This window comes from Phoxinus phoxinus, assembly GCF_949152265.1.
Source record: "Phoxinus phoxinus genome assembly, chromosome: 12".
NCBI classification, from domain to species: domain Eukaryota; kingdom Metazoa; phylum Chordata; class Actinopteri; order Cypriniformes; family Leuciscidae; genus Phoxinus; species Phoxinus phoxinus.
In genome coordinates this window covers 9,923,519-9,950,054 of record NC_136887.1, presented here as the reverse complement: position 1 = coordinate 9,950,054, position 26,536 = coordinate 9,923,519, and the positions used below count along the sequence as shown (strand labels likewise).

Genomic DNA, 26,536 nt, shown 5'->3' with positions numbered 1-26,536 from the left:
CTTCTTGTCCGGTGTGTGTGATACCTTGAGTTGTCTAAGACGCGGCGCTTCTCGTTCAGTGTGTGCGATACCTCGAGTTGTCATAGACGCGTCGCTTCTAGTCGGGTGTGCGGCCTCCAGAGGAGGTTGACTCGCAGCATTTCAACACGCGTGTTTTATTTCGCTTGACAAGCCGACCGAACGTGACATGGGGGCGTGGCAGCATCGATGATTCCATTTTTTAATTCAATGTTCGAGATTGTGATTTAATTTCGATTGATTTCGATTTAAAATCGAAATCGTGACACCCTTAATCGCAATAGACGTGAAGGACTATAATGCGTTAAGAGCTCGCTCAAGTACTGCGGAGCTAAACCATTTAGTGGTTCTGGTAAGAACTCAAGCTGCTGCGTTTTAAACTAGCTGTAGTTTAAGCGTGCAGGGCAACCACCCAGTAGAGCATTACAATAATCTAGCCTTGAGGTCATGAACGCATGAACTAATTGTTCCGCATTTGTCAACGAGAGCATATGGCGTAATTTAGATATATTTTTAAGATGGAAAAATGCGGTTTTACAGATACTAGACAGACACGTGACTTTCAAATGAAAGATTGGTATCAAAGAGCACACCCAGGTTCCTAACTGACGACGAAGACTTAACAGAGCAGCCATCAAGTGTTGAGTTATGGGTCATTATGGGTTAATGAGCTGATGAGTTGAATCAGGTGTGTTTGATTAGGGAGACAAATAAAACGTGCAGTGTTGGGGGTGCTTCAGGACAGGTTTGGGAACCACTGGTATAGGGTCTAACATATGTGTTGTTGATTTAGATCAGTGTTTCTCAACCCTGTCCTGAAGGACCCCCAACACTGCACGTTTTCTTTGTCTCCCTAATCAAACACACCTGATTCAACTCATCAGCTCATTAACCCATGTGATAATGAGCTGATGAGTTAGGCTGCGTTTACACTTGGCATTAACATGCGACCTGTATCTGGATGTTGTCCACATACACATTGAAAAGACGAGTGTAAACGCGCTTCTGATCGGAATGTTATCTGATCAGCGTGTCCAGTTTCGGAGGTAGTCGAGGACGCATTGTGATCGGATCTCAGTGTAATGTAAACGCAATCCAGCCATCGTGTCTGCATTCACAGGTGGACGTCATTTAAATCCCCGCCCAGTCTCCCCACGTGGCTGTCAGAAAATAATGGCCAGACGCAGTTTAGACAATAAATAAAATTTATTTCAACCTTAAAATAAACGTCAATATTTAAAACAGTTTATTTAGACTTACATGACACTGTGTGTGTGTCATTTTTCATTTTAATTGTGCAACATTATCTGAACGAGGCGATCGCCTGTACAATCACAGCTGTGAGTCATGAGATCTTAATGAAGAGCGCACGCTGCTTTGCCAAAGGAATACTGGGAATAAACTTTTAAAAAATTATGTTTTAAATGTTGAATGTTTTTATTATTTCAGCATGTTTATTAATCTCCCATTTCTGTTAATATAGTCATTGCATGCTATAACCTTAAACCCAGATGATCGATAATGTGACTTAACCATGGTTATTTTTGTATGATCAACTCTGGAAATATTCCTTCATTTAAAAAAACTTAATTTGATTTAAGAATGGAGATTGCACAGTAAACTAAAGTACGTGATTGAAAGCAATTGGGACATTGCTTCATTTTTATAATCTTTAGCCTACTCTTATTGGTATCGTGCTACAGGCCTAATTTAAATATTAAGCAGGAAACAGAAATCCGATCGGTTATCCAGATACAGAGGCTACTTAATATGAACAAATGTAAACGCACGGTGTCCTGATTGCCTAATGATCCGATCTGCTTGATCGGATCACGGTGATCGCATGTTAATGCCAAGTGTAAACGCAGCCTTAATTTAGGTGTGTTTGATTAGGGAGACACAGAACAGCCACAGAATCCATAACGGACTATATACATTTTTGTGTGGACTCAATTGTGGAGAAGAAAACTGTAACGGTATTTCCAAATAACAAAAGTTTTATAACAAAGGAAGTTAAGGAATGTTTGAATAGGAAGAAGTTGGCATTTATAAATCATGACAAAATTAAATTAAAAATAGTCCAAAAGGAATTTAATATATTACTGAAGGGGGCGAGGAAAAAATATAGAGATACAATAGAAGATAATTTTGCTACAGGGAATTCAAAAAAACTGTGGGATGCAATGAAAGTTGTAACAAATATGGCACCACCTCACAAAACTTTTTTAACTGATGATGACGAACAAAGGGCATATTACTTAAATTACTTTTTTCTTAGGTTTGAGTCACCAGCTATATGCTCTAAAAAAATCTATGGGTCCGGATAGAATTTTGGCCTATTTGTTAAAAGCTTGTGCAATGAAGCTATCCACGGCATTCTGCCCCATTTTCCAAAAATCTTTGGACTCACATAATATCCCATCTCTATGGAAGACATCCATTGTTATACCAGTTCCTAAGAAACAGAACTCAGTGGAGAATTGTGATTTTAGACCAGTGGCCCTCACATCTCATATTATGAAGTGTTTTGAGCGATTTGTTTTAATGGGGTTAAAGGATCAAGTCAAACCATTAATCGACCCGCTTCAATTCGCATATAGGGAGAGGCGAGGTACTAAAGACGCCATTAATTACATCTCTCATTTGGTCAGCAGTCACTTAGAAGACATTCAAGCATATGCCCGTTTACTTTTTATTGATTTTAGTTCAGCGTTTAATACCTTAAATCCCATGTTGCTGACAATAAAGTTAAAAGAGCTTAAGATAAATCCATACTGTATTAAGTGGCTCTATTTCTTTCTGAACAACCGCACACAACAGGTGAGAGTCAACAACTCGTATTAAAATTACGAACACGGGAGCCCCGCAAGGATGTGTCTGCTTGCGTAGCACGTCAAGACAATACTTTTTTTTATCTAATTTTCTGATGACACTGCAATTTTAAGCTTATTAAATAGGAAAGATAATGTTTCTCATTATTTCTGTAGAGATTTGTAGATTGGTGTTACAATAACTCCTTAATACTAAATGGAACAAAGACGGTTGAGATGATTTTCGATCCTAGAAGTGTATGGGACCATAGTCCGGTAATGATACACGGTAAAGTCATTGCACAAGTCCCTTCATATACTTATAAGTATTTGGGAGTCTTTATAGATAATTCACTATGCTGGTCTTTTCATGTCAACAATCTTTGTTCCAGGCTACAGCAGAGATTATACTTTCTACATAGGTTAAAAGCGTTTGGAGTGAATCAGAGAATCATGTATTTGTTTTACCAGTCTATTTTCGAGAGTTTGATTAGATATGGTATTACTGCATGGTATGGTAATCTCTCTGTCCAATTAAAATCAAGATTAGGACGTTTGGTGCACACCACCTTTAAAATACTAAGATCAGGACCGATCATCAGGGTCCAAATCCGCTCGGTTCTTGGGTCAGACCTCGGATTTTCGGATCCAAGTGGACCCGTGAAGCCCTTTAATGTAAACTGCCTTTAAGTCAACAACTGTTACCTCTTTGCAGATGGAACCTGACGTCATGCGGCACTAGTGTTGCCAGTTCAGAGTGCAGTGAGGAACTCTTCTCCTCTGTTTCTGTGGGCGATCAGGATGACTGCTACTCCCTCCTGGATGATCAGGAACTCACCTCCTTTGACCTGTTCCCAGAGGGCAGTGTCTGCAGCGACGTGTCCTCCTCCATCAGCACTTATTGGGACTGGTCAGACAGCGAATTTGAGTGGCAGGTGAGCTCTTAGTTTTAAAGCTGTTTTTTTATTAATTTTTTTTATGTCACTTTCATTGTTTCCTAACATATGGACAAGCTGTTGATTATTTTATTGAATAATTTGCTAAACTAAAACTGTGCCATTGTAGTTACCAGGCAGTGACATAGCCAGTGGTAGTGATGTATTGTCAGACATCATACCCAGCGTGCCCAGTTCACCCTGCCTTGTATCCAAAAGAAAAAACAAACCACACCGAAATCTGGATGAGCTGCCCTGGAGTGCCATGACTAATGATGAACAGGTTGATTTATTTTATTTATGCAATGAAAATATAAAATACGCTCAATTTGTGTTGTCATGTGTTCAGTAGTCTGAGACCACCTGATAACAATAATTAACATGGGTCATCAGGTGTTGTCCATGTCAACTGTGCTGTTGTCAATAAATCAACATGGGATATATAAAATGCTGAGAAATGTTTAGTAATGTCTTTTTTTTTTCAATATAACTTTTATATTGTTATAGTGATAATATAATTTGTAATGAAAAATGTTAATTATTAGACAATTATGAAAGAAATGATGACTTTTCTCTGCATTTACTTGTTGTTCTGTTTCTTTAGAGCTTATACTGTTCTTAATGCAAGCTAACTTTGATTTTTGGTTTTCAGGTGGAATATATTGAATATTTAAGTCGAAAAGTGAGCACAGAGATGGGACTTCGGGAGCAACTTGATATCATAAAAATAATCGACCCGAGCGCACAGATACTGCCGACAGACAGCGAGTTCATCATTGAACTAAACTGCCTCACAGATGAAAAACTTAAACAGGTAATGAATTACACTAATTGCATGCCACTCTAAATTAGTTAGGGGAAGAGACCTGGTTAATGCCCACTCAAAATAAAATGTCATTCATTTATCCACATTAGCCGTGTTTCCATTACCCTTCAAATTGCGCAAATTGAAAATACGCACAATGGAAACACGTCAATTTCGCAAAAACTCTCGTTTATCGCAAAAAAGTTTTTACGCTCGCATGAGGTGGTTTTTCAGGCAATTCGAAAAAGGAATATTTCGCAAAACTGCAATGGAAACGGTTTTTGCGCATTTACAGTCACCTGACTTAGAAGACGTGGTGTGTTTGGGGCCCGTGTACGCAAATAATAATAACTATCATCATTATTATAACATTTACTAGGCTAGGGCTACATATTTAGAAGACGCTTTTATCCAAAAAAGGAACAAAGCAATTTGTCAAATGTCATTCATAATACGGGTTAGACAATAATAATACAGGGCCGAGATTATCACAAATAAACACAAGATTTTGACGCATATCCAAGGGTTTGTGTGGAGTGTGGGCGTGGAGGCGCGGGCGTGAACACTTGCATTTTCCTATTAACAGTGAAACAACTTAATGTACTCTATAATTTCTGGTCATACAGAAAATAATACATTATTTGTAACTACTTTTATTTGTGTAAACAATAACAAGAAAACGTTGTGCTTTTGTAAAATAAAATAAAACAATCAGGCACGTTTTCATGATCTCCGTGAACTGGAGCGCGAGAACTGAAACAAAATAGCTATAGCCTATAGGCTAAAGCTTGAAATGTCCACTTTAAAACGAATAAATTTGAATCGAAAACTAATACATTGTGTTCTGATTAAGTAATCCGTATGAAAGGTGCATTTCAAAGTGCATCTGCTTAACAGCGGAGATGGAGATGTTTTTAGCCGAGTTAGAAAACAATAGTTTAATAATATTAATGGCTCTTCTCATTCAGCACTGTGGGAAAATGTCAATTCCAGGTTCTAATTTGGCCTTAGAAAACCAGTAAAATCAACATGTTTTCCATATTAATTTGTGAATATTTTACGTTTAATAAAGGGGAAAAAGGTCATTAAACAAAAATCTGAAAATTCGTCGATATTTACTTTTTGGCGCAGCAGTTGGTGTAGCCAGTTCAAATAAAAATTTTGGTGTTCAACTTTTTAAAAAGGTTGTTTTAAAAAGACAACCGTTCATTTTTCGTTTTTCAATTACGGGTTTAAAAAGGAAAAACGAATGGACACAAAAGTAGCCTACATGGATCGTTTGGAATAGGCTAGGAGACAGAGTTCTTTATTAAATTCATAAAAGAAATAATAATTAGCCTTAAGGAATACTGGATTCTAAACCTCAAAGAAATGCCACAATCAAAACCTCAGAGCAGAAATGAGGCGGTAACACCCAGAAACTCCTTATATAGCGTTCGGAGTATAAGGGTCTTTCCCTGCCATTAATGCTTGGATAACACGTACGTCTCCTTCCATTTATAATAATAATGTCTAATGCGGTGGCTGTGAGATTATATAAACCAACGTCCGTTGCCGTGATTTTTGGAATGACTTATCGCGAGAGAAAATAGGACGTTTTAGTTGCATAACATCGGTTAATGGAAACGCCGTCATTTCGCAATAGTTTTTTATCGATATTTAGATAATAGCGCAAAACATTTGCGAAAATCTGTAATAGAAACGCGGCTAGTGTTGTTTTTCCTAATTATTACTTCTAAGACATAAACGGTTAACAAAAAATACCCTCTAACGCAATAAATAAAGAATAATTGGGTCCATGAGTCAAATTAATATTAATTGAATATTGGTTAAATAGTCTCTGGGCGGCCATTGACTTTCACTCAATAAGAAGATAAAAAAAGATAAAAAGGGGCTTGACTCATAAATACACAATATTTCAATTGTGACTCGATTGAAGCTCTTAAATGGTTGTATAATAAAATCAAAATAAAAAATAATAATATATGAATTTTTTTTTTTTTTTTTTTACTTTTGCCTCTATATGCAATAGACTTCTACAAAACATCTTACCTTGCCAGTAGCTTAGCCTGACAGTTGCAGTCGGCAGAGAATGCAGAAAAGAAATTGTTCCTTGACCTTCATTTTAGTTCTATAGTTTTAGTTATGGTGGCCATAGTTTACTTACCGGTATTCGTTTCTTCATTTTAGTTAAATCGTGAACAAATACAAAATTTCTCATTATTGAACTAAAAAGCAGCATCACTGATTATTATGGGTTCTATTTGTTGCCAACGTCGATTAAGCGACTTTTCAGACCCCTTTCGTGACTTCTTTTTTTCCAAAAAGTGCCTAGCATCTTTTTTGGACAAACCTTAGTAACTTAATGTCTCCAGTACTCTCCTGCGAGCGCAGGGTTTTTCTTTCCTGCTGCAGTCACACCTTTTTCTGTGCCTGCTTTGTTCAGGGAGTGGCTCAGAGTAGCAACACAGTGTTTCCACAGACCAATCACTTATCTGGTTCTCCTATGTTTTATATCTAAAGAATTTAGTCTGACCGTTTTGATTTACATTCTTATAGTGTGCTTATCACTTAAAGCCTCTTACTCACTATCACAGAGCTTTAGTTCATCCAGTTTCCAAACTCTCTGAAATTAGATAATTAATTTAGAAACCGTACATTGTACATATTTAAACACAATAGTAAACTTTAAACTGTATTAGTAAACTTTAAACTGTATTAAGCTCACACATAAAAAATGTATCTCATTTTGTTATCTGAAAAAAGATATGTAAATCAGAACAGCTTTATTGGACATTCAGCTATATTATTTTAAAATACAGTATGTGAGCACCGAAAGAAAACGTCTACAACTGTAACATGGTTCCCTTAGAAGGGGACGAAACGCCGCGTCAGCTGACGCTGTCTGTGCTGTGTCTGAGGCATGTGTACCAACTAGCCATTCACGGCCAACAGTGATGATGTAAAAAGAGCACCTGAAAACACATCACCAGCTTCAAATGTCTGAAGGAAGATGCACTTAAAGCATGACAACATGATCTCGAACATCTGTCCAGCTCTTCTATAGGCTATATTATTAGGGAGCCTAACAGTGCCGCGTGACCTGATGCCACACAGCGTTTAAACTGTCTGCCCGCCATAACTCTGATCTCTTACTTGAAACACACTGCAATCTTCACACAGCACACACACACAAGCTGCTTCCTTAAGACATTAAAACTAGGGATGCGCCGAATCCAGATTTTTGGGGTTCGGCCGAATACCGAATCCACTGGTTAAGATTCTGCCGAAACCGAATACTGAATCCTACTCCCATCCTCAGTCCATTGACAGTAAACACATCAATGAAGTAAACAACGTCCACAGCAGTGGATTTTTTATTTAATTTAATTTTAACTGTGAAAAAAAAGCAACATTATGCATTTTAACAGCGGTGATGTTGTATATTGTTTAGGGTCCTTGCCACCACGAGACAAATCGTCATTGCAAATTGAACATGTAGCTCGACTTGCCTTCTTTTGACTGAAAGTACTGCCAAACAACACTTTTTCTGCTCATGAGTTCCATTTTCACTTTCTCACAGCCTACTGCATTCGAACGGTCCACTACTGTAACGAGTGGAAATAAGGTGTGGCCCCTTTAAGAGCTGCACGCGCTCTGTTGAACTGTCGGCAGTCTGTATTGTATGCGCCTCGATACCCCATGTATGCGGGTTATTTCAGTTTGATGCTAATTTTTATCTTATTTTATTAAGTAATGCTGTGGATGGTAGAACGTGTGACAGACAGTTACATGAGTTCGATTGGGGAATAAAGTGCGAGTTGTAAGATGCCAATCGCCTCCATGAGTATGTCTGGCCTCTGCAAAAACTTTAGCTGTGAGCTACCGGTATCCCTATTTTTCTTCCTGACACAACACATTACACTACGTAAACACCTTCCCGTAATCAACGGCGGCGTGACGTCGACCATCGTAGCGCGCATATTATATTCAGGGTTCCCACGGGTCCTTGAAATCCTTGAAAGTTTGTGAATTGGAAAAAAAGATTTCAAGGCCCTGGAAAGTTTTTGAAAACGATCATAATAGATACAAGTCCTTGAAAGTGCTTGAATTTATTTTGTGCAAGAAATTTTCTGGAAAAAAATCCATATTATTCCCTCCGGTCCGCTAATGTGTTACTTCGGCAACACTTTGTGGCCTATACGTACTAGCTTGCTTGATTTTCGTTAGTTAAGGCTGATTTATACTTCTGCGTCGGGTGTACGCCGTAGTGTACGTCGTAGGCTACGCACGTAGGTGACACCGTCGTGAGCATTTATACTTCTGCGTTTATGTCTGCGTTGCTCTGCAGTTGCATCGCCAAAACGCTAGTTGGCGGGAGCGGGTTTTAATGTTCCACTGTGTATAGATTCCTCGTGGCTGTTTTGATTTGGATAATACAAGCAACGGCGACTGAAAGAGAGCCGGATCATGTTGGAGCTGGAGCTTATCGAGTTGGAAAAACAGTCAATTTTAGTGAAATTTCTGAATTTACAGAACTTCTGAATTTAAAAATGGCGGGCGGTGCAGAAGAACACGCCGGAAACGCGTAGGAGGAAATGCAATGCTACCAAGCCGACCAATCACAGATCTTGCGGTCCGCGTCGTTGCGACGTGTAGTTACATTTTTGAGGAGGTACGCGTCAGGGTACGGCGAAGGGTACGGCGTATGGTACACGTCTATGCGTACCTACTTTCTACTACTTTCGTTAAAAGAGAAGTTCACTTGAAAATGAAAGTTAGCCCATGATTTACTTCTCCTCAAGCCATCCTAGCCTTTATATAGGGAGCTATACAGTTGGTTACAGGACATTACAAGTTTTTTTTTTTTTTTTTTTTTACGCCTCCAAATGGCACTTTTCTCACTTCAAACTTTTTTTTAAAGGCTTCCACTTTTAATGTGAAAATAAAAAAATATTTTTTTATATATATATATATATATATATATATATATATATATATTAAAGTAACACCAGGTAACTTTTGCTCTCGGGTCCCCCTAGAGTTGGGAAACAGTATTGTCCTCTACTACTGTCGTAAACTCTGTCATCCTACATGCACGTGCATTTGTTGACAACCATGATAGCCCCTCTTATATACTGTCTATGGATAGCCCTGAACACTGTAGGAGGAGTTCACATGCAGTTCTGCTTGCGTCGCGTGTGAAATGTCTTCATCCAGGTACAGTGGCATATATTTCAGCATGTCATATGAATATAATTTCATGGGTTTTATTTTTTTTCAAACGACAAATGATCGCGATGCTCACGTTTACAAGCCAGCGTCATTATAGTAGCCTAGTCTATTGGTTACCGTTTTACTGAATCTATATGATACTTCAATGCAATGTGTGGAGTGGTAGATAACCATATATCGTCAATATTATAATATCAAGCTACTATAGATGAATCTGCAAATTTTACAAATAGATTTGCATTATAGCTTGAGGCAAGACAAATAAACAAATATCACAGACATGTTAGGTATCCTAAAATATGATTTTGTACATCTTATATATTTACTTGCAAGAATGTAGCCCCTACCAAACTTGTACACACCCTTTAGACATAGGCTTTCATTTGATATTTGAAAGTCCGCATCGGTCGGTAGGGTTGCCTTTGATTTTTGAAAAACCGGGACACTCAGATTATTAGTATTTTTGGGGGTCTGAGTTGTAGGTTGTAAATAGTATTTTCTTTGACACTGGTGGCTCATCCGATTTTGTTGTGTTATCCTCCTCGTCCGTCTCTCCCCCCATTTCACACAATAGATGTAAATAGACAGTTTTTAAAAAGCTAGCTAGCAACTGAACTCACACTGTATCATTTTGGATGTGTGTTGATGCGCGCGCGCGACCGACCGACAGCACAGGCAGTTGCTAGGCGATAAGTTGAGCTTGCAATCAAATAAAAGTAAACGCCTGGCATTGGCCAATCCACTGTTTTACCCGTTTTTACCATGGTTTTTACCCGTTTACGGACACAGGATTGGATGTACTGTACACAACTATGAAGAAAACACAGTAACAGTAGATGGAAATGGTTTAATTTGAAACCAGGAAATTCTACTTTAGAAGTAGCTGCTACATTTTCACAAAAAACGGGACAATTCGTGTCCCGGGAAATAATATATATTTTCCGGGACTGTCGCTCAAAAAAGAGAACAATCCCTGGAGAACCGGGACGGGTGGCATCGGGCACCCCTCCTCCTCCAGCTCACGCCAGCGAGAAAACGCTAGCCCAATGTTGATCCTCGTTCTGCCTTTAATGCGATCACTTTCTCGTTCCCTCTTTTTGCTTTCCTCCGACAAAACCTTTGCTTTCTTGCTTTTCTGTGCTGCTTCGTCCATGACTATAACATTTGGCAAACAAACGCAAGTTTGGCTCGCACGTCCGATTTTAAGAAAGTGGGGGTGGTGGTGGAAGTGACGTATATGCCGTAAAGCAGTCGAATTTTGTAGTTCTCTTTTTTCGCCGGTTACTACCCGAAACCCGAAGTTTAAAAGTACGATTAAAAACGCTACAGACCCCGTCAGGCTATGGCAGACGTGTCATTCAACCTATTGTAAGTCGATGTACCATCACAAGAGACTTGGAAATATATTATTAAGGTTGAAAAGTAACCTAGTGTTGCTTTAAAAAAAAAAAAAAAAAAAGCTCATAAAAATTGTATAAATATTGCGTGGTATCATAAAATCCCTTCAAAATTCTAAATAATAAACAAATATTATTGAACATTACATTGAAATATTGGAATATTACATTGATTTTCCTGGGGGGAAAAAAGAAGTTGCATGTCAAGGCTTCGGTCACTTTTGACCGCGACAGAGCCAAGTGTGACCCCTAAATGAAGATGACCAGAGAGTTAGGTCCTTGAATTTTATGCTATTGGACCTGGAAAGTCCTTGAAAGGTCCTTGAATTTGAGGTTAACCAAGGTGTGGGAACCCTGTATATTGCAAGCTTAGGGTTCGGTTCGGTGGAAAAAAAATTTAAAACAACAAATATTCGGCCGAAACCAAATCCTGGATTCGGTGCATCCCTAATTAAAACTAATGATGTTTTTTTTCTGGTGCCCTTTTTATATTTTGGGGCACACCTTGTGACAACATCACTGCATCGGCCATGAGTGGCTAGTTGGTACACGTGCCTCAGACACCAGGTCCCACGGGATGGTCTTCATAGCGTAAGCTGATGTGGCTGTTGAGTTCCCTCAAAGGGGAAGAGACATTAGGCAGAATGCAAGTACGACGGGATGACGTCACGAATATGCTAATTGACACATGTCGTCTAGTGAGATGCAGACTTTAGCTACTTTCCTTTGAAAATAGTTGGCAACACTGCATTTGCTTTTGACGTAGATGTGGTCAATGATGCGATGATGTAGAGATTTAGATTTAGAGACAGAGACGTGATTTCCAAACTCAATACAAAATGTTTGTTTCACAAGAAAATAAATCTTTATTTCATTAAAAACATTCTAAAATAAGTCACTTAAAACGGTTTACCAGTTAAATACTCACATTGTTTAAAGGGCTCTGAACCTGTTAACAAAATCAAAAAACGGAAACTTATTTAAAGGAACATAAACTAAAATGGAATCAATTGTAATCGCTCGAAACAAACACTTATTTGAAATGACCATTAACTGGTTACTATCATTATTTTATCGTTCGTTCTTTAATATTTTAATTTGACAGTCAACCAATCATAAATTCAAATTGTACGGTCTATACAAATGTGATGTTGACTGTGACAATGTGAGTGAAATGCTCCCACTATGTTATTTCCGAGGATTTGTTGCCAAACGTTAAAGCGTTACATTTAAAGGATAATTCCGGTATTTAACACCTTGAGTCTATATTGTAGTTTGTTTTGGATGAACAAGAGTGGTGGACAACATTTTTTTGACAATGGTTCCTCTCGAGTTTTTGACTATAATAGAATTGGCCATGGACCCATTTAACATTGGAGTCAATGGGCATGTCCGAAAATGTCATTAAAACAGCCAATAATGTTCGTTTACAAAACTGTTAAACTCACCGAGTGGTTAGTGGTGTTCGTTGATGATTATAAACAATATATCGTCGCAATATATGATTCCAATCCGTTTATTTTGCTATAGTGGAACTATTTTTTCAGACACTTCACAACCGTGTAACTTCCGCTCAATATTTGAATCTGAAGCGTTGGCACACTCCCGACCACTTGATGGCGATAACCGATGTTTATGTCTCGCGGGACACTCACGGTCACAGTCGAGTTCAACTTCATATTGCACTGGTCAGTGGTCACGTCTTTCAATATTTTCAAGGTTTTGTTTGTTTATTTCGCTTACTCTCCCGGAGCACAGTTGCTCTGCTCGCTAGCCTTATGAGAAACGGAAGCGAGCAAAAAGACTACATCGACCAAATGTAAACAGCCCCCTTTCCTTTTCCGGTAGCGCATTTATATTAACGAGCACTCAGTCCTTCAACAGAATTCAATGGGATTTTACAAAATGACGAATAAAACACGACAGAAACTGTATTTCGCAACACTTTTTGTTTCTGGAACATCAACTAACATCACTAATCACTCGGTGAGTTGCACAGTTTTGAAAACTAATGTTAAAGGTTGTTTTAAGGACATTTTCGGACATGCCCATTGACTCCAATGTTAAATGGGTCCATGGCCAATTCTTTTATAGTCAAAAACTCGAGAGAGGAACCATTGTCAAAAAAATGTTGTCCACCACTATTGTTCATCCAAACCAAACTACAATATAGACTCAAGGTGTTAAATACCGGAATTATCCTTTAAGTGAAAATTAATGGCTCACATACTTTAAGGACAACACCACACAGAGAGAAGTCAGGAAGTGACAGTTTACTAATATCCAGCATAGTGTGTTTTGAAACCAGTGAAAAGCTTCGTGTGAGCTTGATTTTTGTAAAATGTTAATAATATAATGAAGCCACATGCGAGTTACAAGGTTTTTCACCAGCAAATGTCGGAGATTTGTGTTTTGTCAGTCATTAGAACAGACTCATCTGAGGCAGCAAGTGCATCGCATTACGTTTTCATCAACAGGTTACAAAGTTTGTTGCAGCTAAACAATAAAGCAGAGACAGTCTCCAAAATGTGTGCAGCACTTCATTCACGATTGAGGTGGGTGGAGTTATACTGTATTAGTGATATAACCCCCCCTAAAAAAAAAAATCCATTTTGTGAAGTGTCAATATCACGGCATGTAAGGATTCAATTGGTAATACATTTTGGATTGATACATGAAGTATCAAAAGCAAAACAAAAACTTAAGAAAAGAAAAGGGAGACTAAAAATAAACTGACACAGAGCCATCTAAGACAATGGAATAATTCAAGCACAATATTTAATAATATATGCTTTAAATCTTGAAATATTATACTTTAAACCGCTTGACCCAAAGCCAGCATGATCTGGGTCAGTAACTGTTGCGAATTTGTAACTATATACAAACATTTTTGGTTTGAAATATAGGCACAACAAGGTGAAGACTAGATACCAAAACCAGTTGAGCAAAATCGTTGTAGAAAAAAAAAAATCCCTCACCTTCTAAGAGAGATTCTTACCCTTATGCTTCTTTGCCTGCCACCTCACACACCTTCCTAATGATAAACACAATTGGTTTAGACTGTGAATCACAAGTGTTGGAAAAAAAATAAAAAATCTGCACACACACCTCTCACCAGGAAGGAGCGAAAAAAAGCAGTTTAAGCGGAACAGATAGCAGCAGCGAGTATATTTTCAGCTATTTTCCTTAAATTTTAACTCCGTCTTAATACAGAGACCTTCACATTTAGCCTACTGAAATACTAAATGACAGTAATGTATTCAAGGGAACTGAATATGTTTTTTCTTATGGAACATTCTACCTCTGACCTGCTAATGTATATTCCCTTTGTTTGTCCTTATTATCTTTAAGTGATCTTTCTGCTTTACAACTGTGGACAAATTAGCTTATATTGCAACTGCATTTTAGTATAATGTACAGGCCTATTCTACATTGGTTTTCCACATTATGTAGAGCATTCAAAAAGAAATGTAGTATTTTTGAAAATAAATTAGTAAGCAATCTGACTGGCTGGTAATATTAGCTAACTAGCGTATATGGTGGGTAAAGTTAACGGGTACAGTTGTCAACATTCGAGGTGGATCAAAAAAGTTGTCTAAGACAAGAACGGGTAAGAAAGGTTTTAAACCACTTCAAATGTTGATTACTGTAAAAAGTGCATTAGACTTAACATTAGACTTAATTGTTTGGGTAATTTGCATTAAGATGAAATAAAAATGAATGTTTGGATCCTTAAACCTCAAATAGGGGTATGTCATTGATTCAGCCCATGCCATCAAAATCTCACTCCAGCCAGACAGCTAAAGTTGGCAACTCTGTGCTTTATATGTGCAGGTCAAGTTGGATATACTTCTAGTAGTTGTAAATTGGAATTAGGAATGGAATGAAACCTATAAGGTTTTGAATCAATTTATAACAATTTACTGTAGTTAGTCATAGCACAATACTTTTACTTGGACGTCAGGGTCTGACGATTCTCAGGGCAAACAGGGGACTTACAAATTTGGCACTCCAAAGCTCCGCCCCAAACCCGTCAGATTCAAACATTCAAAAATCCCAAACACTGCTTCAGCTGGAGATACAAACATTCCAAATGGATTCAGTGGGAAATTCAGTGGATTAGAGGCCGCTAAGACGACACCGTTCTCTCTTCACAGACTTTAAACGCGAACCTGTGAGAAATGCTGATGGCGCTCACGTGCGCATTAAGAATTAATTCTATAGTTATGCGCATTTGAATATATGTGCGCAGGTTTGTAATTCCCTACAAACTAAGCCTAAACAAACTACTTGTCTGGCCTTAATTTTTATACAGTATTTTATCACTTAGGGGTAGATATACGCGAAACCGAAATTATCCCGTCAATGCTTTATCTGTAGTGTTAAAGGGATCCTTCACAGGGGAGAGACTAGTTGGCACTTCAGCACTGCGTTGTCATCGGGTCCAGGCGAAGGTCCTTCGTCAGATCTGGATACGGACTTGATCCGGCAGGCTGCGGGAAAACCTCGGGATAAACAAAGACACTAAAATTAGCGTAGATGCCATTCTTCTTATGATGTAACGAGTACATCAGGATTTATGGGAAGTGGCTTGCCAGTTATCTCATACAAGTAGGTTAGTTTCATACGATGAGCATAAAATTGTTACAGGTTAATCTGAGATGTGTTGGTCAGTAAAACTCTTAAAAACATTCAGATTTCTATTGTTAATTTAGGTGAGGAGCTACATCCGTGAGCACAGTCCTCGGCAGCGTCCCAGCATGACACGAGATGGCTGGAAGAGGAGCATGGCGAGCAGTGGCAGCACTAGTGGTGTGAGTGCTCACAGCAGCAGTAATGTCAGCATAGTAAGCAGTGCCAGCAGTAGCACTACTTCCACGGGGTCCAATTCCTCCACAAGCATCAGTCGTGCACACAGCGATGGAAACCTGGCCACCGCTGCAGAGCGAATACGAGACTCTAAGGTACTTTCAGCACTCATTTAGGTAATAGACAGAGAGTGAAGTCATTAGTGCAGAGAATTCAGTTATAAACAGATCACATGGTTTAGGTGGCCTATAAATAGTTAAAATTACCAATGGTTGAAAGCCAGAGAGTTTAACAGCCAAGCATTCAAAAGAGGACAAATGAGGTGTACTGATTGTTTTAACTTTAATAGAGTCACGAAAGAAAACAGCAACCCCACCACCACGCCCACTGGAGCGAGGTTGGCTGATGTAAGAATAACCGTTTGGGGTTGTCTGATTAAGATGAAAATAATCATTAGGCTGTTGCCAAGTTTCAGTGAGGCACATTATGTCCAGTTTACCATCACTAATAAACTCACTTATCAGTAGACCTTTGTTAGTAAGAGAACGAACATTAAAAAGTCCACATTTAAAACAGTCAGTAAAACTAGCTTTTGGTGTTGCCTTGGTAACTGGAAACAAATGATTAGGATTTGCTCCACGGCCGGTGGAGGAGATGGAACGAACTTTAGACCAAATCGAACTAATAACAGAGGAGGACTTACTGGATATAAATGATCGACCCGATCCGCGGTGAATGTATCTCGGCCGGGAAAGAACGTCACGGTGGGCAAACAGAGCCAATGGAGTCCTGAAAGTCCATTGAGTTCAAACGCAATAGCTCCGCTGCCGAATATTTTAGTGCTGAAGTAGCATAGAAGAATCCACCAAAGACACATATTAATCCTCATATTGACAGCAGTGTTTTTTGGATGCCGGAGAGTATCCGCGTGTCACCGCAGATGTAAGTGTGTGTATGAGCGGGCGTAAAAGCGCACCAGGGTAAACACACACAATGGTTTGCCTCGTAGTTGGCCCGGTAGCAGGCAGGCCCTCCAAGGCAAAACACCACAGCAGTCACAAACATACTGTCTTAATACAAACATACAGTGCAGCCAGTGTAATCTGATTCTGTAAGTCATTTCTCTTGAATGCAAAAAAAAAAAAAAAAAAATACAGATTGAATCAGTCTGACAAATCATTCACTGTACGAACTAAGTTACCGTAACTTGTAGTGATGTTTTTTTTAAATACTTTCCTGATATTCACAATTTTTTTTACTTTCGTGTTTCATGTAACAAATATTTACACATATTCCGCAAGACAAAACAAAAACTACATTTACACCAATGGTCTTGTTTAAAAGTTTGACATCCCTTTGGTTTTTAATATGGTGTTTAGTTTCCTTAATGATTGGCTGTGTTTAGGGTCATGAACTGCATTGTTTTATTGTGTTATAATGTTTCCTGTACATTTATAATGTAAAAAAAATGGCATAATTTACATGGGCGGCGCTAGGTAGGGGCTAGCAGGTGCTTCAGCGCCCCCAAGAAAGACCAACGCACCCCCAAAAATAATTTCTGGAAGCAATTATATTCAGGCTGTATGGAAGCCCTGAACCGCATGGTGAAGAAAAGAAAACTTATCTTGTTATTTCGAGATAAGTCGTTATTTCAACAGTATATCTCGTTATTTCGACATACAGTGGGGAGAACAAGTATTTGATACACTGACGATTTAGCAGGTTTTTACACTTACAAAGCATGTAGAAGTCTAAGTTTTATCATAGGTACTCTTCAACTGTTAGTGACGGAATCTAAAACAAAAATCATACAATGTGATTTTCTGGATTTTTAAGTAATTAATTTCGATTTTATTGCATGACATAAGTATTTGATACATCAGAAAAGCAGAACTTAATATTTGGTACAGAAACCTTTGTTGCAGTTAAAGAGATCATACGTTTCCTGTAGTTCTTGACCAGGTTTGCACACACTGCAGCAGGGATTTTGGCCCACTCCCCCATACAGACCTTCTTCAGATCCTTCAGGTTTCGGGGCTGTTGCTGGGCAATACGGACTTGCAGCTCCCTCCAAAGATTTTCTATTGGGCTCAGGTCTGGAGACTGGCTAGGCCACTCCTGGACCTTGAGATGCTTCTTATGGAGCCACTCCTTTGTTGCCCTGGCTGTGTGTTTCGGGTCGTTGTCCTGCTGGAAGACCCAGCCACGACCCATCTTCAATGCTCTTACTGAGGGAAGAAGGTTGTTGGCCAAGATCTCGCGATACATGGCCCCATCCATCCTCCCCTCAATACGGTGCAGTCGTCCTGTCCCCTTTGCAGAAAAGCATCCCCAAAGAATGATGTTTCCACCTCCATGGTTCACGGTTGGGATGGTGTTCTTGGGGTTGTACTCATCCTCCTTCTTCCTCCAAACATGGTGAGTGGAGTTTAGACCAAAAAGCTCTATTTTTGTCTCACCAGACCACATGACCTTCTCCCATTTCTCCTCTGGATCATCCAGATGGTCATTGGCAAACTTCAGACGGGCCTGGACATGCGCTGGCTTGAGTAGGGGGACCTTGCGTGCGCTGCAGGATTTTAATCCATGACGGCGTAGTGTGTTACTAATGGTTTTCTTTGAGACTGTGGTCCCAGCTCTCTTCAGGTCATTGACCAGGTCCTGCCATGTAGTTCTGACTCTAATCTCCATTGACCGTCATCTTGAACAACTTCCATTTTCTAATAATTGCGGCAACAGTTGTTGCCTTCTCACCAAGCTGCTTGCCTATTGTCTTGTAGCCCGTCCCAGCCTTGTGCAGGTCTACAATTTTATCCCTGATGTCCTTACACAGCTCTCTGGTCTTGGCCATTGTGGAGAGGTTGGAGTCTGTTTGATTGAGTGTGTGGACAGGTTTCTTTTATACAGGAAGTTCAAACAGGTGCAGGTAATACAGGTACTGAGTGGAGAACAGGAGGGCTTCTTAAAGAAAAACTAACAGGTCTGTGAGAGCCGGAATTCTTACTGGTTGGTAGGTGTTCAAATACTTGTGTCATGCAATAAAATGCAAATTAATTATTTAAAAACCATATAATGTGATTTTCTGGATTTTTGTTTTAGATTCCGTCTCTGTGTACCTGTGATAAAAATTACAGACCTCTACATGCTTTGGAAGTAAGAAAACCTGCAAAATCTGCAGCGTATCCAATACTTTTTCTCCCCACTGTAATATCAGTTATTTCGACGTAATATCTCGTTATTTCGACGTAATATCTCGTTATTTCGACGCAATAAGTTGTTATTTTGACATATCTCGTTATTTCGACATAATAAGGGATATTTCGAATCTGCATTAATCCTTATAATGGTTTTCTATGGGAAGAAAATGCTTAACGTGTAATTAAACACGTTGTGTTCATATTCTGGGCTCATCTGATTTTTTGTACATAGTATAGCCTACTTTATTATGATTTTAGCATCATAAAGATTAATAAATGCACGCACAATTATCCGTGAACTTGATAAATGTTGCTGATTTGTTTTATTATGCACAAACAAATGCCTTTCAACTTATGTACGCAAAATTCATAATTAAATGAATGTGCAGCGATTTGTACAAATAGTCTCTAGGCCTACTATACGTGTTGTAACCATTAAATAAGCGCATTTAGTTTCATAATTGTTAAAATATTATAATGTTGTTGTCTTTTCATCTATGTTGATTTATGAAAAGTGAACCGCATGGGTAAGATAGGATGCGCAATATATCGGGAGACATGGTGTGGGTCAGACATGATTTTGACCACTTCATTAAGTTTTGTTTTGTAGAAAGCCTTTCTTTAAAGTGAATTTCGTTTTGTATAAATTTGATCTTAATTGTAATCAAATTTTCAGCAACCTATTGCCTGGATTTAATAAATAAGAAGCAAATATATCAGACAATATAATCATGACATGGAGGCGCCGGCGCGTCACTTGCATTGCACGTGAACTGGAGCGCATCTCATCATAAATTAACCGAAACTCAGCGTATGCCTCACAGACATGATAAATGTATAGAAAGCTTGAAATGTCTTTAAACGAAACAATTCAAAACGAAAAGAAATAGGCTACTCTCTAAATATGTAATCCATTATGTGCGTTTCTCTCTGTAGACGCGTTCACTACGGAGATGGCGATCATCAACTTCATCTTTGCAAACACAGAAAATACTAGTTTATTAATAAAAATCAATGCACTCGTGTAACTGGATTTACAAATGCATATCTTGTATAATACGCACACATATTATGTCGAAAAAATGAGATATTATGTTGAAATAACATTATTAATAATAATAAATCTTTAAGAAGATTTGATTGAATGCTGAATGTTGTGCTTATTCAATTTAATAAAATTAAAACTTTAATTGTGATAATTAAAATAATTGAATATTAAATTGAGTGGCTAAGTTTTGCTCATTTATTAATAGTAAAAAAAAAAAAAATATATTAACATTATATATATATTAACATTATATTGCGCAGCTCCCCCTGTCAATGATCTAGCACCCTCAGCACCTGCGTTAAAAAAATATCTGGCGCCGCCCCTTAGAAATAAAGGGAGACTTCAGTGTAAACGTCCAATGCTGTGATTGGCTAACATCTTTGTAAATTAAATGGTTAAAGGCACACCGTGGAACTTTTGACCTAAAGAGTTGAAGCATATGAGTTGTTTTAAAAATTATTCCTCAGGCCAATATACAGTGTTTGACACTATCAATGCTCCGAGCGGGGCTGCCCTCTTGAAATACCGCCTATGTAAGTTTGGAGGAGACGGACCGTCTTTGGACTGGTCATGTGACCTGGAGAATGCCTGGAGAACGAATCACTTTACGACCGTCACGTGACCACAAGCTCTGATATGCTCAAGGAGCTAACGCTTTTGCTACTATTTTTCCGCCTGCTCGACTTCTGGCCATGGCTGAGGCAAGGAAAAGTTTAAAACTGCTCCTGAGGAGGCAAGAAAGGGAAAACGCGAGAGGGATCGTGCTCGCAGAAAAACAAGAAGCTCTCTTGTTTTTCCCCGGCTCTCCCTCGTTGTCCTACTCGTCCTCTCCCTGTTTCGGGAGGGGACTCTGAAGATTATTCAAGGGGCGAAGAAAATGATGACTGAAAATAAAACATAAACATCGGCATAAAAGTGGATATATAATGTAATATTTACTGCGAAGTCGGGAATTCGTGTAACAAAACTGATATGTCAAAACCTACTGCCGTTATTTGTAGGCTTCAGTTTGTTTGTCCTTTTACACATTCATATATGTGTGTATTATTCGTGGCTTATATGATTTTAGATACAAATTTCTATGTATTATTAGAGGCTTATATGATTTTAGATTCAAATTCATAGTTTACTAAAGGAAAAACACAAATAAGACGACGTAAGTCCGATCTAAAGATAAGATGACTCGAAAACCAACACAATAACAACTTAGTTTTAAGTACAAAACGTCTCTATAACCTGCTCCTGCCGATCGACTGTCCTGCACAGTTTATCTCCAACCCTAATCAAACACACCTGAAGCAAACAATTAATGTCTTCAGGATCGCTTGAAAATTAAAGTGTGTTTGATTAGAGTTGGAGATGAACTCTGCAGGACAGACAGGAGCAGGGTTGGGCACCCCTGGTCTATGCGACTTACCTGACCAGTTATTTTCTGTTCACTTTTGTGCAATTCATTTATTAAATGGATGTCTTCTTTACTTTTGCGACAGTGCTGCGGCGCTTGTGGTCTCTAGGGGCACTAGACGTGAAAGTTACAGGTCTAGCGCCCCTAATGGCCAAAAGTTCCGCGGTGTGCCTTTTAAGTATTACATTTTTAACTCTCAAAAACTTTTTTCAAAAGTTTTTACTATTACAGTTCTCAAGGTTAATTAATCGTGAAAAGTGTTGATTATAGCATTATATTTAGATCTATAGCATTATATTTAGAGTGTGACATTAAAAGGTTGCAGTAATGAGCGTTGTAGCCGGTTACAGACATGTTGAGCGTATGAATGCAGAGATCTCGTCATTGTAACTCGATTTCTGAACACTAACGAATGGTTTCATCATAACTAACAGTGCAAACACAATGTAAATAAGAGATTTGTTGATTAGTACATGAGTTTTGGCATGAATCCAGATTAGGGCTGGACGATTAATGGAAAAGTAATCGAAACCCAAATGCAGAACCTCTAACCGACGTAATTTTCCCATGTCGGTTATTTTGTTTTTTTAATCCTGTTAATACTTTCCCCTTAAAAACATACTTCCGTATGTGTAGTCACATGATTCCACCCTGTCCAGTCAGTGGCATGGAAGCAACATGGAGGAGAACTCAAACTCTGAGTCAACTGAGAAACGAGCAGCTTGAAAAACGCAGGGTCTATTATTTGGACACATTTTGGCTTCAGAAAAAAACACACACACACACACACACACACACACAAAATTAAATTACTGAAAAAATTAAGAGTTATCCCTTTACTTTTTCAAGGAAAAAGTAATTAAATTACAGTAATTCATTACTTAGTAATGCATTTCACACAACACTGACAGTGTAATATGTAGTTGAAACATACAAAAGTTGTTGGTGATTCTCAATTGGATGAGGTATTTATTATTTATTTTCTTTGTTAAAGAGGTCATGAATTTAGATTTTTCCCTTGATCTTTTGACATGTATGACATTTGACAATTGTACTATAAAAACATTGTCAAGTAATCTTCATTTACCGGTATATAGCGCTTTTAACAATGTAGATTGTTTCAAAGCAGCTTTACAGAGATAAACGTATAATTTAAGGTAACCGATTGTTTTGGCTTTATAGCGGTTCTTGAATAATGTTACTTTCCAGCTAAAGTTAGTTTTGATTGATTCACTTTTGTCGAAGTGATCATTTGTTATTAAATTAGGGGCCGCTAAAACGACACCGTTCTCTCTAAACAGATTTTAAACGCGAACCTGTGAGAAATGCTGATGGCGCTCACATGCGCATCAAGAATTAATTCTATAGTTATATGTGCGTTAGAATATATATGCGCAGGTTTGTAATTCCCTGCAAACCATGCCTAAACAAACTACTTGTCTTAAATTTTGATTGTAGGATTTTTTTTATTTAGAAACAAAAAGTAATAAAAAAACAACAACAACCTTTCACTGAAAACAAGCTGCCAAAATGACTCGTTCTGTTTTTTATTATTTCTCTGAAATAAAAATACATTTTAATGTCTGCTAACTTTTCCAAATGTTAGAAAGTTCAGTTCTGTGCAGTTCTTAGTTGTGGAAGAACATTCTATCTGCATACCTTCAGAAGAATAAAAAAAATGGGAAGTGTCTGTTTATTTTCAATGAAGTGTCTGATAATTCCAGTAGGACATAATTAATTGTCATATTTGGATACAAGCTTTGCAAACACATACACACACACAAAACTCTGGCTATTGGATGTATGCATTCAGCACTGGTTACAATGATTGCTGCAACAAAACAAAACAAAAAAACTTAAAGGAATCTTTGGAGTAGATTTAAACAATACTGTAATACATACATAATCATGTTTCAACAGTTTCACTTTGTAATACTCATTTCATATGAAAATATGTTATCCAATCATAGAAGTGGGTGTTTTTTAAGTCTTAAAACATATCAATATAGCCAGCCTAAGCCAGGTAATAGCCTTCCATTAAGCTTAAGAACAAGCAAGCTAGTCTGGTGTTGGTGTAAAATAGCTATTTTTTTCGCCAACAAAATGGTTCCAAACAAAGCAGAACAGTTCTGTATTCTGTCAACACAGTGGTGTTTGAACTGTGTTTTTGAATGAATTGGGAGACATTCATAAAGACAGTAGGTATGTCCCAAATGGCATACTTATATTTTTATAAGGTTATTAATGCATAAGACACTTCATTCAAAGAAGAATATTCTGTAATCAATTACTCACCCTTATGGTCATTCCAAACCTATTGACTTTCATTAATCTGCGGAACACAAATAAAAATATTTTTTATGTAATCTGAGAGATTTCTGTCCCTCCATTGAAAGTCTATTCACCCAAAACTCTGATGCTTTAAAACTTTCATAGAGATTGCAAGATAAATCCATATGTATTGAGCAGTTTAATCCAAGTCTTCTGAAGAGACACAAGTGCTTTATATGAACGACGGTTTGGGTGAATGGGTGTTGTGATTTTCTCATGATTTGCTAAAAATGTGGATAAAAATACAGAAGCACAGATTTTCTGACCGTTTTGTAAACAGTGTATGGTTTATGTACATTCCTCTGCACTTCTGCTATATTTACTTCTCGCATACGCTTTACAGCGTGCTTGCGTGTTGTTGAGAGACAGCATAAATTCGACCCTGCTCATGAATGCACGTAAGACAGTTGGCTGAACAATTTTGCTCTCATTCACTTATGGATTCACAGAGATGGTTATTTTTCTGAAAATCTTTCTGTTTATCTGAAGAAAGAAAGTCATATATCTGGAATTTCATGAGGTTTAGGAAATGAGAGAATTCAAATTTGTTGGTGAATTAAGAAAGGTATCTGATTGCCAATCACAGGATTAAATCACCACAACCAAAGAGACTAAATCTCTTTCAATTTCAAAGAGAGCTCACAACATCCGGTGCTTGAGCGACCACAGGCTCTGGTGACTGGATGTGTCCAGCGACAACCAATAGGAGAGAAGACCGTACACTTCCTCTCAGCCACTGTGGGTGATGGAAGAATGGAGGAAACATTTATCCTTGCTGTTTGGAGTTTTTCAATTGTATAAAGCAAGTTTCTGACTGCAGAAGAGATATATATCAGTTAGTCAGTCATATTTATTTATAAAGCACATTTAAAAATAACAGCTGTTGGCCAAAGTGCTGTACAAAGTGTAAACAAGTATCCTAATGAGTAAACCTAAAACCACAGATAAACAATGCACAATACAATGCAATACCACTACGCCCGCTTATGACCATAAGCAGCAGTAAATAAGTGGGTTTTAAGCAAATATTTAAAATCAATGTATGTTGGTGCAGTCTTTATGTTAGATGGCAGATTGTTCCATAGCTCTGGAGCGGGCCACTGAAAAGGCACGATCTCCTTTTAATTGATTTATTGATATATATATAAAATACACACACACTTTAAAGATAAATAATGCATGGAAAAGCGTATGTGAGATTGTGGGTATTCCAGATAGGTTCAATTGATTGTCAGTAAAATTGACTGTTAACTTATGAAAATCTATTACATCCAAAACCATATAAATACTAAAGATGTATTGAATAAATGTACAACATTAGTAACCATTAATATTTGAATGGTAATATTGAGTAAACAGTGCTGTGAGGGGTTTCCAATCCTGCGCCTGGAGGGCCTATGTCCAACAGAGTTCAACTCCAACAAACACACTTGCCTGGAAGTTTCTAGAAATCCAGAAGATCTTGATCTAAGACCAACCCTGGTCTATGGTAACCAACAATAGAAATTCACTGTATCACTGTGCAAGCGACAAAGTTGCTGCCTGTGTGGATGAAGCTTAATTGACCAATAAAGACTGGATTGGTGCATCCCAACTTTAAATGCTTTGCTATTCTTAATAGTAAAAACATAATGCCGTGATCATCATCTTTTACAGAAACGGTCCAAGCAGAGGAAGATGCAGCAGAAAGCTTTACGCAAGCGCCAGCTGAAGGAGCAGAGACAGGCTCGCAAAGAGAGATTGAGCGGCCTCTTCCTGAATGAGGAGGTCCTTTCTCTTAAAGTCACAGAGGAGGAAGACCATTGTGATGATGTTGATGTATTGATGTGACGAGAGTGAATTATTCAGTGTTCCTTCTAAGCCTCTTCCAATGCAGCATTAATTACTCTGTTCTAGACATCTCTCGGCAACCAGGGGCCTGATGTATAAACATTGCGTGCTCACAAAAAAAGGCATTGAAACGTGTACATAATTTTCCACGCACATCAGGATTTATAAAAAAATTAACTTGCCATAAATATGTGCATACGCATTCTTTTACTGGAGTGAGCAAAGTAATGAAATAAACAGAATGATTATAAACTATTTTCATTTTGATGTGTTTCATACACATTTCAATTAAATATTCCACTCATTAATGGAGTTAAGCACTCAAATTACATAGTCTTTATCCAGAAATTAAACAAAAATGATGAATTTAGAAATATTTGTTGTAGACGTGCTGCTTTGAACTCTTTTCCTGTGGCATGCTAAATTTTCATGTTTTAGTGACAGCGAAGAGTGATAGGCGCATGATAATTCCTCTTTAATCTAAATTCCATGACTCTTGTTCTGAGAAAATATTTCTCGCGAGATCAATAATCAATGATGCACACTTTTGTTCACTGGTAGAGCGAATGGGTCTGATGACAACACTGTACAACCACTGCTGCACGCAGGGTGTTCTGTTAATGCATTAGCAGTTAGACGGTGTCCTAATGAACTCCTGTGATCTTCCCAACATTGTGAAAAATACAATTGTATTTGAAGGAAACTAAGATTTGCAC

At 38.1% G+C, this 26,536-nt stretch overlaps 1 protein-coding gene across 1 annotated transcript in view; it reads left to right on the top strand.

Annotated features, from left to right (window-relative positions):
• The window catches only part of fam199x (family with sequence similarity 199, X-linked), a 50,091-nt gene extending 24,034 nt beyond the window's left edge, over window positions 1-26,057 (top strand). The window contains exons 3-7 of the mRNA XM_079630128.1: window positions 3,544-3,763; window positions 3,894-4,046; window positions 4,416-4,577; window positions 15,916-16,164; window positions 25,647-26,057. Coding sequence (XP_079486254.1) covers window positions 3,544-3,763; window positions 3,894-4,046; window positions 4,416-4,577; window positions 15,916-16,164; window positions 25,647-25,820 — 958 coding nt within the window. The 3' untranslated portion in view covers window positions 25,821-26,057. The remainder of the gene's footprint in view (window positions 1-3,543; window positions 3,764-3,893; window positions 4,047-4,415; window positions 4,578-15,915; window positions 16,165-25,646) is intronic.
• Window positions 26,058-26,536: the final 479 nt, after the last annotated feature.